At 34.3% G+C, this 15204-nt stretch overlaps 1 protein-coding gene across 1 annotated transcript; it reads right to left on the minus strand.

Annotated features, from left to right (window-relative positions):
• Nucleotides 1-9589: 9589 nt before the first annotated feature.
• LOC104245331 (F-box/kelch-repeat protein At5g26960) lies at nucleotides 9590-11027 on the minus strand. Its single transcript, XM_009800923.2, has one exon. The coding sequence runs from the start codon at nucleotides 10974-10976 to the stop codon at nucleotides 9762-9764; it is 1215 nt and encodes a 404-aa protein (XP_009799225.1). The 5' UTR covers nucleotides 10977-11027; the 3' UTR covers nucleotides 9590-9761.
• Between the last annotated feature and the right edge of the window lie 4177 nt (nucleotides 11028-15204).

Consider the following 15204-nt stretch of genomic DNA (forward strand, 5'->3'; position numbering starts at 1 on the left):
GGTCATTTTAACATTATAAAAGGGATGGATGAAGTAGGCGAATTTTTTCATTTTCTTACCACAAAGAAAAAATGTTGCTGTTTCGAATTTTTGGTTTGTTTCGGATATATGGGAATTAAGAATTATGGTTTAGATTTTACAATTTTACGGTTAGATTAGACCTATATTAATATGCTTTTATGCTTGATAGAATTGTTTGATGAATATTTCATCATAATATGCTTGTGACGTGAAGAAATAAACAATAAATAAATCAACTATCTTACATAATAAATAGTAGTATATGTTTTGTTTTGATTGTGATATTAAGTCGTGCAAGTTTATTCTTATTTTCTTGTCGTATTATGCTATTACAAGTGTCATGAACTGATAAACTAATTAAAATACCCTTAAAGTCATTAACACGAAAAATAAAATAATTATCATAAGATTTTAGTTCTAAATTAAGTAGGCGTTTGGCCATAGATACCAACAAAAAATTTCAAAAGGAGTTTTTAAAATTGAGTTGAAAAATTATATTTGAAAGTTAAAGTTGTTTTTCGATAAGAATTTTACTTTAACAACAAATTGATATTTTGTGAGCGGAGAAAATTGATTTTTGAGAAAACTTGAAAATTTTGGTTTTCCAAAAAAATTGAAATTTTTTTTAAGGGCAAACAAGTTTTCAAAAAACATTTTGGGAAAAAAAAAAGTAAAGATTTTGCATGGCCAAATGGGGCTAAGTTATATTTCGAATTCTAAATTTATAGATAAAACAATATTGATTTACGAGAGGTTTTTTTCAGATTTTGCATGGCCAAATGGGGCTAAGTTATATTTCAATATATTTTGAGTTTTAAATTTATAGATAAAACAATATTGATTTACGAGAGGTTTTTTTTCCCTTTGATCAGATCTGTGTATATATGTATCATATCTACAAATTAAACACCAGTATAACATATTATACCTCGAATTAATTTAATTAAAGAAGCATCAACGTTAATAAGTTATAACAAAAATTATGCGGAAACAATTTGCTATGAAGTCAGAAACATGTAGGTAAACAATTGCATTTTTTCGTCAAAACCTCACAACCAATAAAAATATAATCAAAAAACAAACTTCTAGTTAAAAGCATTTTTTAAAGCTATTTTAACCAGTTTTTAAAGGGGTAAATCATCAAGAGCCAGATTTAGAATTAATAGTTGAAAAATAGCCACAGTTTCAAAAGCAATCGAAATTTTATTTTATTTTTATGTGAAAATAAAATATAAACAAAAAGGCGCTTAAAATCCGGAAAATTTTTAGCATAATATACTGGAGTTCAAATTTTTTTTACATATGAAATTCCAGCATAATGTGCTTGAATTTTATAATGTACTGGAGTTCCAACATAATATGCTGGAATTTTAGACGCATGAGTTTCATAATTCAACATATTATGCTGGAATTATCCGTATTTCAGTTAGGGTACTTTTGTCCAGATTTTATCTCCGTATAAAATAGTATGATTTTCAATTACTTTTCAAAGGCCGGGTTTGCTAAGTAGTGTAGTGCTCATAAAGTTTGGGAAGACTTAAAAGAGAGATTTGATCAAATAAATGGTTCCAGAATTCTGTACCTACATATGGACGTTCATACTTTGACTCAAGGAGTTATGACTGTAACTAACTATTTCTCCAAACTAAGAGAGTTTTGGGATGAGTTTGATGTTCTTATGCCATGTCCTAATTGTCCCTGTCCTGAGTCAAAGGAGTATGCTCAACACTTTGAATATCAAAGGCTTCTTCAGTTTCTTACTGGCTTAAATGAATTCTATTCTTAGTCAAGGAGCCAAATCATGATGATGTCTCCTTTATCTAGTATAAATAAGGCCTATTCTATGTTAGTTGATCAGGAAAGCCAAAGAAACCTTGCAAATATGACTCAAATAGCTCAAGTTTCTGAAGCCTGGGAGAATGTAGCTATGTATAGTAGCAAGAACACAAATAATAATGAAAACTACAAACCAAAGAGGAGTCAAGTTCAGTGTGAATATTGCCACTACAAGGGACATACAAAGGAAATTTGCTATAAGCTAGTTGGATATCCTCCGGATTTCAAATCCAAGAAGAAAGGAATCAACACGGGACAGTATGCAAATCAAGTGTGTGGAGCAGAGGTGAATTGTACAGACAAATATATTATGGGAAGCAATGTAGCTTCTAGTGTGACTCAACAAGGCAGAGGAGGAAGCCACACTAATTCAGGTGTTCCAAAACCAACTAATCAACCTACTTTCTTCCAGCAAATGCCGCATCGTGCTCTTGTATTTACTCCTGAACAGTATCAACAGATTGTTCATTTGTTGTCCAAAGGAAGCATAGAAGGATCAGACTCATCAAGCAAACTAGTTGTTGCGGGTATTCTTAGAAAAGTGATTGCTTTTATGTCTCATTGTGTTAATGACAAGTGGGTTGTTGAAACTGACCATCAAATCATATGACTTCAAGCCAAGACATGTTGCACAATCATAGGGCACTTCCAAACACATAAGAAAATAAAGTACACTTACCTACTGGAAGTGTGGTGTCAGTATCACACACAGAAGATACTTCTGTATTAAGTAATCAGGAAATCTCTGATATTCTCTACATTCCTGACGTTAAGTTCAACCTGCTCTCAGTTTCAAAACTCACTAAGGAACTAAGATGTATGGTTGGCTTCTTCCTTGACTTCTGTATTTTTCAAGACCTCTTCAGTGGTCAGGTGAAGGGGATTGGTAAAAAGAAGCATAGATTGTACATACTGTGTGGGAATACTTCTATATCAGCCTCATCTCAGGCAACAAATAAGTGTGTCAACACAGCAAATGATGCTTCCACTTTTTCTTCTATTTTCAGTACTTCTTCTAGTGTGTTTGTTTCTAGCATTTGCAGTTACGGCATAAGAGATTAGGATATGCTGCTATAGACATAATAAAGAAGATAGAGACATTGAGTAAGCTGACAACAGGTCACTCTAATCAGTCATGCACTGGAGGTCCTGTTGCTAAACAAACCAAGATGCCTTTTCAGCTGAGTAATACTATAACAACGTCTCTTTTTTTAATTAGTCCACTGTGATATTTGGGAACGATATAGAGTACCTACACATGATGGTAAAGGGTACTTTGTCACCATATTTGATGATTACAGCAGATTTACTTGGATTTTCCTCTTAAATTCTAAGTCAGAAGCAACTATAATTCTAAGAGATTTTCTTACTCAAGCAAATAATGTGTTCTCTACTACTGTTAAAATTCTAAGGACTGATAATGGAAGTGGATTTTTTAGTATTGAGTTCAGGTAGTTATTGTCTAGTCTTGGTATTGTCCATAAGAGTATATGTGTTTACACACCCCAGCAGAATGGAGTGGCAGAAAAAAAACATAGAACTATTTTGGAAATGGCTAGATCCCTCAGATTTCAAGCAGTTGTGCCTCTAAGATTTTGGGGGGAAATGTGTTACTACAGCGGTGTATTTACTCAATAGATTACCTTCTAAGGTAATTGGATACAGATCACCTTTTGAGAAGTTGTATTTGTATCCACCTTCTTTACCTCGTCTCAAAGTATTTGGTTGTTTGTGTTATGCAACAACTCCTAAAGTCTTGGACAACTTTTCACCTAGAGTAGTGCCTGTTGTGCTCTTAGGTTACTCCTCTACTCAAAAGGGGTATATACTGTATAACTTGCATTCCATAACCTTTATGGTCAATAGAAATGTTGTGTTCCATGAAACTGTGTTTCCTTTCAAATATGTTAGAGATTCAGGAACTTGGTTTTCCCTGTCCTGGATCTGTTATCTCCTGAGTTGAATGTTGCAACTCATATCTCATCTTCAACACCTACAATAGAAGACTCAACTGAGCCTGTTGCAGGTCACATATCATCAGAGTCCTCTGCATAAATTCCTTCCTTCCCTACAGACACAACTGTTTCTGAACCTATCATTCCCACTATGAGTGATTATCAGGATGATGCTTATGCTGAAACATGTACAATTCAATCATATCCTGCTGAGCCTCTTGAAGAATGCAGGGGATCTTCCAAACCAAGCAAGTCACCTGCATGGCTTCAAGATTATGTCACCATCTCCAAAGGCTCAAAATGTATTTATCACATTTCCTCCTATATAAGCTACTCTCACATCTCTCCAACTTTCAGACAAACTCTCACAGCATACTCAGCTCTGACACAACCAACTACTTTTAAAGAGGCTGCTACTGATCCTAGATGGGTGAAAGCTATGCAGTTGGAGATTGATGCACTGGAGGACAATCATACCTGGAGCATTATAGATCTTCCACCTGGAAAGACACCTATTGGCTATAGGTGGGTTTACAAAATTAAGTATAAAGCATCTGGAAAGGTAGAAAAGTTCAAAGCTTGATTGGTTGCTAAAGGGTATAGTCAAAAGGAAGGTTTGGATTATGGTAAAACTTTTTCTCCTGTGGCTAAGATAGTTACTATCAGATCTATTATTACATTGGCTGCTTCTAAACAGTGGTTGATCTTTCAGATGGATGTTAATAATGCTTTCCTTAATGGAGATCTCATTGAAGAGGTTTATATGCATATACCTGAGGGGTTTGCTAGACAGGGGGATACTCAAGAAAGTCTGCAAACTCCATAAGTCCATTTATGGACTTAAACAGACCCCAAGATAATGGAATATGAAATTGACTAAAGCTTTACTTCATATGGGGTTTCAGAAAAGTCATTATGATTATTCCTTGTTCACAAAGAAAGCTAGGAGCGACATAGTAATCATATTAGTGTATGTAGATGATCTTTTGATCACTTAACAACCAACAGTTGTTGTGTGACACTAGGATAGGCCTCAAGAAAAGGTTCAAGATGAAAGATTTAGGAGAGCTGAACTTTTTCCTAGGCATTGAGTTTGCAAGTTCTAAACAAGGAATTATCATGTGTTAGAGGAAGTATGCTCTAGAATTAATATTTTAGTCAGGTCTAAGTGGTGCAAAGCCAGCTGGAACACCATTAGAGATGAACCAGAAGTTAACACCCACAGAATATGACAACTGTTTCAATACCAATAGTGCTCACTTGGATTAAGCTCTCAAGAATCTTGGTGTTTACCAAAGATTGGTAGGAAGACTGTTGTATGTTACTATGACCAAGCCAGACATTGCTTTTGTAATTCAGGTCCTTAGTCAGTTCATGCATTATCCTAAGAATTCCCACAAGGAAGCATCACTAAGAGTGGTCCAGTATATAAATGAGGCACCAGCTTTGGGATTGATGATGCCTGCAGAATCATCGAGTAAGTTGATTGCTTATTGTGACTCAGACTGGGGGGCATGCATACAAACAAGGAGATCAGTTACAGGGTACTTAGTTAAGTTTGGCAATGCATTAATATCCCGGAAGTCTAAGAAGCAAAGTACTATTTCTAGAAGTTCAACAGAAGCAGAATTTAGAAGTATGGCATCATGTGCAGCAGAAGTTACATGGTTAACAAGTCTGTACAGTGAACTAGGTGTCAAGATTGAGCTGTCTATTACTCTAATATGTGATAGCAAAACAGCAATCCAAATAGCTGTCAATCCTTTATTTCATGAGAGAACAAAACATATTGACATAGATTGAGATTTTGTGAGGGAAAGGCAAAGTTAGGGACTGCTGAAAACTGAGTATGTGAATATATAAGATCAACTAGCAGACTTACTCACAAAGGGTCTGGGAAAAGCTCAACACGAATACTTGCCGAACAAAATGGGATTGAAGAACTTATTTGAATCATCAGCTTGAGGGGGAGTGTTGGCTAGCAGCTAAGTGACTAGCTGATAGCTAACTATAATTAAATTTAAGTGTAATATTAACTAGAGTTAGTGAAAGTCGATTAGAGTTAAAGTTAGTTAGTCTGTTAAATACTGTTGTAGGTTGTACATAACTTAGTTTTTGGAAATGAAGTGAGTTGGTTCTCTTCTTCTCTCATCTTCTCCTTCTAGATCTTCTTCACATTAGCTTTGATCACCATTCTCATGGCTGTTAACAGTTATACATCTGCCGACTATTTTTAATTTAAAATATTAAGTAAGCAGCTATTTGGGTCAATTCTTCAAAAACAACCAGCTAACCCATTCTCTATTTTCACGCTTTTAAACCAATGCAAATACCCTCTAAATCAAAACACGGAAAGTAAATGATGCTCGGCTGACACACAGAGGTTGGGTAAGGCTGAAATTTTTGCTCTAAGTTATAGTTTCTCTAATGGCGACTTGTAATCATTTTAGAGGTCAATTTATATTATTATAAAAGCATGAATACAATGTCGGTTTACAAAAATAACCTTATAACATTAAACATAATAACTCATAATAAAAGGACATAACCGAAAATTTAGATATTAGCCTTATAATCCTATTAGTTTTAGGACATAATACTACACATTATGAATCCTACATGATTCCTGAAACTGAGTTTATCTTCCTGATAAAGAATATAATTAATATCACAAAGGTCATTCCAACAACCAAAGTACGCTAACTTTAATATGGATGAATATACTAGAATGATGGCACCTAAAATCTGTTTAAGCTCCAAAAACCGAAAGATATTTACTTTCCTTCAATCGTATATATATGACATAGTTCTTAATGAGGCGGAAAAATAAAAATAAAAAATGAGGCAAGTTAGTTAGCCGTGGTATATTGGAAAATTTGACTCTCATATGACAAACCACCCTTCATTTTTTCTTAGGACAGTGTATTTCAATCTGTGTAATACGCTCCACTATAAATTTCAGCATCATCTAAGAAATCTATATTAGATTTATTCACACAGACTCTTATCCAGATAAAACCTAAAAAGAGATCATTTTACGGAGAAACTACCGGTTATATCCTTTTATTGTGAGTTATTATGCTTAATGTTATAAAGTTATTTTTGTAAACTGGCATACGTATGGAGAAATTAACTATCGATTATGTCCTTTTATTGTGGTTATTATGTTTAATGTTATAAGGTTATTTTTGTAAACCGACATTGTATTCATGTGTAAATAGATAAATAGATATAGATATAGATTAAATATGTAGAAAGGTTTTGATAAAATTAATTTCATAAGAATCCTCCGTATTGGAAATACATAACCACTCCATAATGTCCAATACCAAAAAAAATAAAAGTAATATCAAATGGGCTGCATAAAGTGTTGAAATTGAGAAAAAAAAAATATCCTCATGATAATATATTTTATATTGTATTTGAATTATTCTCCTATAAATATTGAAAAATATCCAATTATTAAACAACAACTAAGAAATTATTTAAGAATATAAATGTGTGAGGCAAAGAAAGAAAAATGATTAGTAAGAGTCAATACCACTAATGATTTTACAAAAATAAATATCTAAAAATGAAATGTGAGATCAATTTTTTACTCTTGGAAACTAAAATTCATGGTGGATAAAATTAAAATTAAGATTAAATATTCAAAACAATAGATGAATTAATATTAAGATCTGAATCAACATAAAATAGATTATTTTTTAAGCTAAAACCAAATAATTAAATCTTTAAATTACTTATTTAGCAAGAGAATCCAATTCAATTATTTTTTAAATTCATCTTATGAGTAATTATTTTTCAAGTTAAAAATAATCTTAGGGTACATAAATTTATTCCATAAAAAAGTGTTAGAGATTAAAAAAACTAAAATACAAACTAAAAAGGTTAGTATATTATTAAGAATCAAAATGCTATACAAGTGTTTGAGGAAGCACAATCAAAGCTAGATCTTGAACAAGAACAAGCTTTCAAGACTATATTATGAAGAGTCGACTATGGTATAGCGGGATTATTCTTTTTAGATGCCTCCAGCGGGATTGAAATAATATTTCTATGTCATGCATTACTTGCAAATATCATATCAAGAGACATAATATTGTTAGCAATAATAACAAATGGTGTATCAACAACGATTTTATTATGAGACCACCTATTTTAGATTTGATATACCTCTTCAAACAACTGAAATAACCATCACAAATATATCCAATCAGAGCAATGATACTAAATTTATAAGGAAAGCAAAATTGATAGTATGTGATTGCGCACTTATAGCTAAGTGTCAAATGATCAAAACAACTACCCAGAGTTTTAGAGATATATTGGATATTAATGAACTGTTTGGTGGAAAATTAATGGTTTGGAAGGTGATTTCTGCCAAGTACTACCAGTAGTTTCAAAATCGTTAAAAGCAGAGACTATAAAAGCTAGCTTGCCAAAGTTATACTTTTGGCCTCAATAAAAAAGATTCAATTGACAAGAAACATAACGTAAGAACATATCAAATATTCAGTGGCTTCTTGTTTCGTATCGGAGACGAAAAAGAGTGTCCAATAAAAGATGATTTAGTTATTCCAGAACACTTGGTTATCAACCCTAATAATAATAGTAATGCATTTAATAGGGTAAATATTTCTATCATTAGATTAAAACACAATTTGTACATTGCATGATAGAAATTAAAAATTAATCTTAGTTAGCAGAAATGAATATGTTGATCAAATAAATAAAAGTTTGACTGCAAAATTTTATAGTAAAATAAAATATCTTTCAATTTTGGCCTCAGCAAAAAATGATACCAATAATTACTACCAAGAAGAATACTTAAATACTTAAATACCAAATGGTCTTCTACCATATATGTTTGTTGTCAAGTTTCTTATTTACGTATGTTATTGTCACCGCATATATGATAGACTAAGTTAAAAATGATCTTCCATTGTATATAAGTTGATTTTGAAGAAAAATATGCCTGTCATGCTACTGAAAAATTTAGATACGCCGAATAAGTTAAGTAATAACACACATATGGTATATAGAAGTCTTAACAATAATGTCATACAGCAAAAATTATGATACTGGTCTATTTGCTTCTAAGTATATTCTTATTCCTGAAGTCAACTTTCGTCTTCCGAAACTAAGGAATATCTTTTTAAATTTGTGTGAAAATAATTTTCATATGTTTTCTTGCACGAACAATTATATGTTGCACTCTCAAGAGAGATATCAAGATCGACAACAAGAGTTATGGTTAAGGCACAACAACCAAAGTATTAGGAGGAAACATACACACAAGAAAACATCGTCTACAAAGAAGAGTTCGGTAAGATACCATTACACTAAATACTTTTAAACTATAATACATAAGTATCCAACTAACATGACAAAATTGATTATTTGTATAAGTTTTGATGATATCCTTTTATTTTGAATTCATGTATTATGCTAATGTGATAATATTTTTCGGCATTTAGATGATTTTTGTATTATTATACATAAAATTTCTCTCATAAATTTTGTTGCTCCTTTATATAAAAAATATTTAAATCATCATGTGTATTAACGTGCCACGTTCATAGATACTAGTACAAGTATAATATTGAACAATTAACACTCTCTAAATTACAATCAATTTGTTATAATCTGTGCATATAAGTTGCTCCAAACTACTAAACAATTAAGTACTAGATAAAAAGCCCCATTTTCTCAGCAAACATCATAAATTGACCTAAACATAAACAACAAATTATATCTATTAGTAAAATCTTTATAAGCAACTTTTAACCAATATTTGAAAATAACATGTAGGATCAACTTACCGAAGTTAGTGATTACCAAAAGTTTCTTCTTTTACCAATGGGGAAGAAAGAATGCAGAGATATGTTATCAATGTTATGAATTACAAGTACTTTCTTCTATTGATACAAGATCACACGGCGCAAGTTAGCACTCAACACAGACGCAGGCGGCTCGGCGAATGACCTCCGGTAAATCGGCCACACGGCTCCATTCGCCGGCGGCACAGTCGTAGACCAACACCAGCCCCTCCTTCATCCCTCTTTCTACCCTCCCACTCCGCCTCAGCAAGTCGTCTATGCAACCATTCACTTGTATTAGCACCACCTTCTCTCCTATCCCCACGCAGCTGAACCTCACCGTGCTGTCTAGTCTAACCTGCGCCGGTAGTGGTGGCGATTTTATCCTGCACCATTCACCAAACCCGTTGCTTTTACGTGACCCATTAAACTTCCAAAATGAAAGCTCAACTGCATGGCTAGAAAGTACATAGATTTGCCCAGCTGCCGCGCACGCCGCCACTACGCAGCCGCCACCGGGGACGGCACGGCTCCTCAGCCAAACACCATTAGCCACATCGTACAAGTCCATCGAGCTCGCGTAAACATGCACCGCGTCTGCCCCACGCGCAACCACCCCATCATTCCCTGATGCGCCGCCGATCTTGAGCCCTCCGACGATATAAAAGACGCCGTCGACAGACGCGCCGACGCATCCGTACCGCTTTCTCGGAGCGTTCGCCACCACGCTCCACGCGTCACCCGCCGGATCGTACTCCTCCACCGCTGCAGACCTTGCGCAACCTCCGGCGACGTAAATTTTCCCGCCCACAAACGCCGCAGCAAACTTCTTCCTCGGGAAAAGTGGCCCTTCTCTTACAACCACAGTACCCGTCCAGGTATCACACCGGAGCATCGCCGTCCTACCAATGACGTAAATTCTCCGACCAATCGCCGACAAACGAGAATGCGAGAACAGAGAATAAAAAGACCCATCTTGAAAAGAGCAAATCTTCCAGGAACAGTCATTTTCCAATCTGTAACTAGCAGTAAAAAGAGTGGAATCAGAAACTGAAACGGCGAAGAGGGTGAGGCGAATAAGGTTATTACGGTGACGGAGAAGGTGAAAAGATGGGGAATCGAGAAGGTGGGACCAACGAGAGCAGACTAAAGGTAAAGAACGGAGGGAAGAATGTGGGACCCGTGAGAGACATTCAAGGAGGAGGTCATCTGGGAGTTCAGAAATGGTAGTGGAGGAAATGGTGGTGGTGGGAGTAGGGTGGTGGGGTGGTGGATGTTGGGGGTTGGGGAAGCAAGATTTCATCAGCCATGAGAAGTGCCGTGAGTTGCAGCTATCAGACATCGAATTGAAACATCAAAATTGCTTTTTTCAGGTTTTGAGAATTTGTTGAGGACTTAATATGAAGGTATTTGTTGGGGGGGGGGGGGGCGGGGGGGACTGTGAGCTTTTCTTCCAATCAGGGAATGTGTAGGTCCCTTGCTCTTCCTAATTCTGAATCTACGTTGAAATCTAAATTTTTATTCTGAAATGGCTTGTATAAATATTATAGAAAAGGTACAACAACTGAAGCGTAATGCTCACCTTTTTTAGTGACTTTTAAGCTAAAAGTTAAGTTAAAAATTTCTAGTTTTGGCTTTTTGTTTATTTTTGTCATTTTAGCTAAAAAAATACTCTCTTCGGTTCACAATAAGTGACCAGTTTACTTTTTTATTTTGGTTCAAAATAAATGTCCAGTTAGGCAATCAAGAAAAAATTTAATTTATTTTTACTCTTTTACCCTTATGTGTATATCCCTAAAAAGTTTTCTCACTTCTCACTATAATTATGTGACCAATATTTAATAAGGGTAGTTTAGTCATACTAGATATTTTTGTATAGGATTTAGCATTTTCTTAATGGGCGTGCTAAAAAAATGATCACTTATTGTGAACCGAAGGAAGTAAGTGCTTAAGAGCACTTTTTTACTTTATTCAAACACTACAAAATGACTTAAAAATTATTTTGGCTTAAAAATTATTTTGGCTTAAGTCAATTCAAACGGACTTATAACTACTTATGCTCATAAATGAACTTGAGGAAAATGATAGTCAATAAATGCCAAACAATTCATTAAATCCTCGTAAATGAGTTTTCTTTTGCCGCAATGATAGGAAATAAAGGTGCTATGAGTTCTACATCTTCTTTTTTTCTTTTCGTTTTCCTTGTAAAGTACTTCAAGTGATCTACTTTATTGAAATTTTATGTAATACTCACGTTCAAGTTTAATTATCCATTATACTAAAAATAAATATTATTTTTATTTGTTCAATTTAAAAAACTAATGAATAAATTACAATTTTATACCTATTTTACCCTTATTATTTACCAATATTCTAGATTTATTGTCACGACCCAAAATCCATTAAAGGTCGTAATGACGCCAGACATCACTATCAGGCAAGCCAACACCAAGAAGCTAATTAAATTTTCATTTTCGTATTTTTGAAATCATTTCTTTTCCTTACATTAATCAACATATAATGAACTTCACTGAGTAAATAATGATGTCTTTACAATGTAAATACTGAAGAATCCCATAATCATCCCAGAACCCGGTGTCACAAGTGCATGAGCAATTTCTAGGAATAAAATATAATACAATGACTGTCCGGAATACAAATAGAACAAAAAAAAAATACAATACTCTGAAGGAGACTCTGCTGGTTGTGGGTCGTCTCGAGAGGTGCAGCTCACCTAAGTCTCTGTATCAACCATATCGTTGCGCCCAACGAGGCCACTAAAATACATGTACCTGTGCAACAAAAACGCACAGCGAGTGTAGTATGAGTACGAAAATAACGCGTACCCAGTAAATATCCCGTCTAACCTCGAAGAAATAGTGACGAGAGGTCGACTTCGATACGTACTAGTGGTCCAATAATAAAATATCAATAATGTGGAAAATCATAAATTTTGTAAAGTGTCTATAAACTTATTTAATCAGGAAGCAGGCAAACAATTCTTTTAATCGTAATAGATTTCCAAAAATTCATGTTTCCATTTATCAATTTATCTCAGGCTAGAGAGGCAATATCAAATTTTGTAAATCTTAAGGCAAGCAATACAAGCTTGCTCAAATCATGCCGAGGTCGTACGACCAGATCCAATAAAATAATAAAATGTGCACTGCCAAAGGATCGAATGACGCGAACCATAGATGCATCTATTACCCCGCTCGCGAATCATACATGCGACGTGGTCAAATATAAATAAAGAAATTACCCCACTCGCGAATCATATATGCGGCGCTGGTACACATAGATACACACATTCAAACAGTCAATCAAGACTACATCAGGAAAACAATTACCCAAGGGAATGACAACTTCTCTTTTAACAGTCAAGAAAGTGTTGTTTAACCCTTTAGAAATTTGATTACCAAGTTCGATATGATTTAAGCTTTTAAATTGTCAATAAATTTACAAGTACGGCAAGTAAGCATGCTTTTGGGTCCTAGACTACCCGAACTTAAGCATAATAGTAGCTACGTACAGACTCTCATCACCTTGTGCGTACGTAGCCCCCACAAATAGAAGCACATGTTCAATTATTTCACCTATGATAATAATTGCCTCTTACAAGGTTAGAAAGGAGACTTACCTCGCTTCGAAATTTCATAACTGGCCTCTAAGCCCTTCCAACGATTCAAATCGATGCCCAACGCTCCAAAACTAGCCAAATAATGGGCAAACCAATGAAAATATACCCTAGTACTTATAATAATTCAATTTATATAAATTCCCAACTCCGCTCGAAAAGTTGACAAAATCGCCCTCGGGCCCACGGGCCCCGGATTTCGAAGATAAAATTTACCCATAACCTCACGAGCTCAAATATATAATTTACTCTCAATTCCATACCAAAATTCGTGGTTAAAATCCAAAGATACCAATTTTCTAGGTTTTTCTTCAAATCCCAAATTCCCACTGATTTCCATGTTAAAATCTATACATTATCAATGTATTTAACTTATAATAGCTGGGGATAGCGTACCTTGCCATTGATACCTATTTTACCCTTATTATTTACCAATATTCTAGATTTATAATAGTCAAAGTTAATTTTTTAATAATAATAATTAAGGATGATATAGTAAAATTATTATATTAATTATTGTTTCTTAAGGAATATGTTAAATCAATATATAGTAGATAAATAAACTTGGATAGAAAGAGTATAACATAAATTAACTGTATATTGACACATCGAAATGGGAAATTATCATATGTCCTCCGTTATACTATCAGTCTAAATTTATCCCTCCTGTTAGCAAACTAATCAAAAATACCCTTATTTTTAACGGTGCTCCACCATGGCAATCCAAATCCTACATGGTCTCTGGCATTTGGGTGAGGTGGATGCCACGTGGAATGACACCTCACCATCTTCTTCTCCTTCCATTTCTTCTAGCAAACAAAAATATGGCCCATTTTATTCCCAAAAACAAAATCTGAGCAATGTGTAGATAATTCTTTGTCATTCTGGAAAAAAAAAATCAAATCTTAAGCAAATAAAGATTAAAGCCTTCTCTGTGAGCTCATTTAATTAACCACTTCTCCTTCCACTGAACATAACTTTATTTCCCAAATCTTCATTATATATATATAAAGAGATTATTCTCTACCACTATGAATCAACAAAACAGGCAAGATAGCAAAAAAAACTTATCTCTTCTAACAATTGAAGTTGCTGGAAGTGAAGATGCAAATGTTTACTTCAATGATTTAACTCGGCCAAGGAATACATGTGTTAACAAGCTTTAGGTATAAATAGGTATTGAGCAAATTTGGTTCTCCAAACTTGTATCAATCTCCTCTCACAAGGGAAAAACTTCAGATAATTTTGTCATTGGGTTTTGTGATTTGTTCTTTAAGTCTTTTGGAAATCATTTATTCGCGTTAGATTCGGAGATTAACAATAATTTTGTCCAAATTTAAAAGAAAATAAATTTGGAACCTCCATTTCAAGGTATGAGGGGAAGAAGAAATGGAAGGGGAAGATGGTGAGGTGGCATGCCACGTGACATCCACCTCACCCAAATGCCAGACCATGTAGGATTTGGATTGCCATGGTGGAGCACCATTAAAAATAAGGGTATTTTTTTATTACTTTGCTAACGGGAGGGATAGATTTAGACCGATAGTATAGCGGAGGACATATGTGGACAATTTTTAATAATACAAGGGTATATCTGACCCTTTCCCCTATATTTAATCAAAATTTAGTTCGAGTTTTAAGAATGATAAAGGGTCATATATGTCCCTCTACTTTCAAATATTGTTTATATTTGCCCTCCATTATACTATCCGACTTTATATACCCTTGCCGTTAGACTTTTAAATAAAAATGCCCCATTGTCTAATAGACTAGTAGGACCCAACAACCAAAGAGACACGTGGAAGCTATATACTCATTTGGATATACTCATCTATTTAGCCTAACCCAGACCCTTACGAATAACCCACACCCGAATCCGGATCTTACAAACAAACCACAAAAATGAGCTATATCATTCGGTCTTCTCTTGTTG

The sequence above is a fragment of the Nicotiana sylvestris genome, chromosome 11 (genome assembly GCF_000393655.2).
Source record: "Nicotiana sylvestris chromosome 11, ASM39365v2, whole genome shotgun sequence".
NCBI classification, from domain to species: domain Eukaryota; kingdom Viridiplantae; phylum Streptophyta; class Magnoliopsida; order Solanales; family Solanaceae; genus Nicotiana; species Nicotiana sylvestris.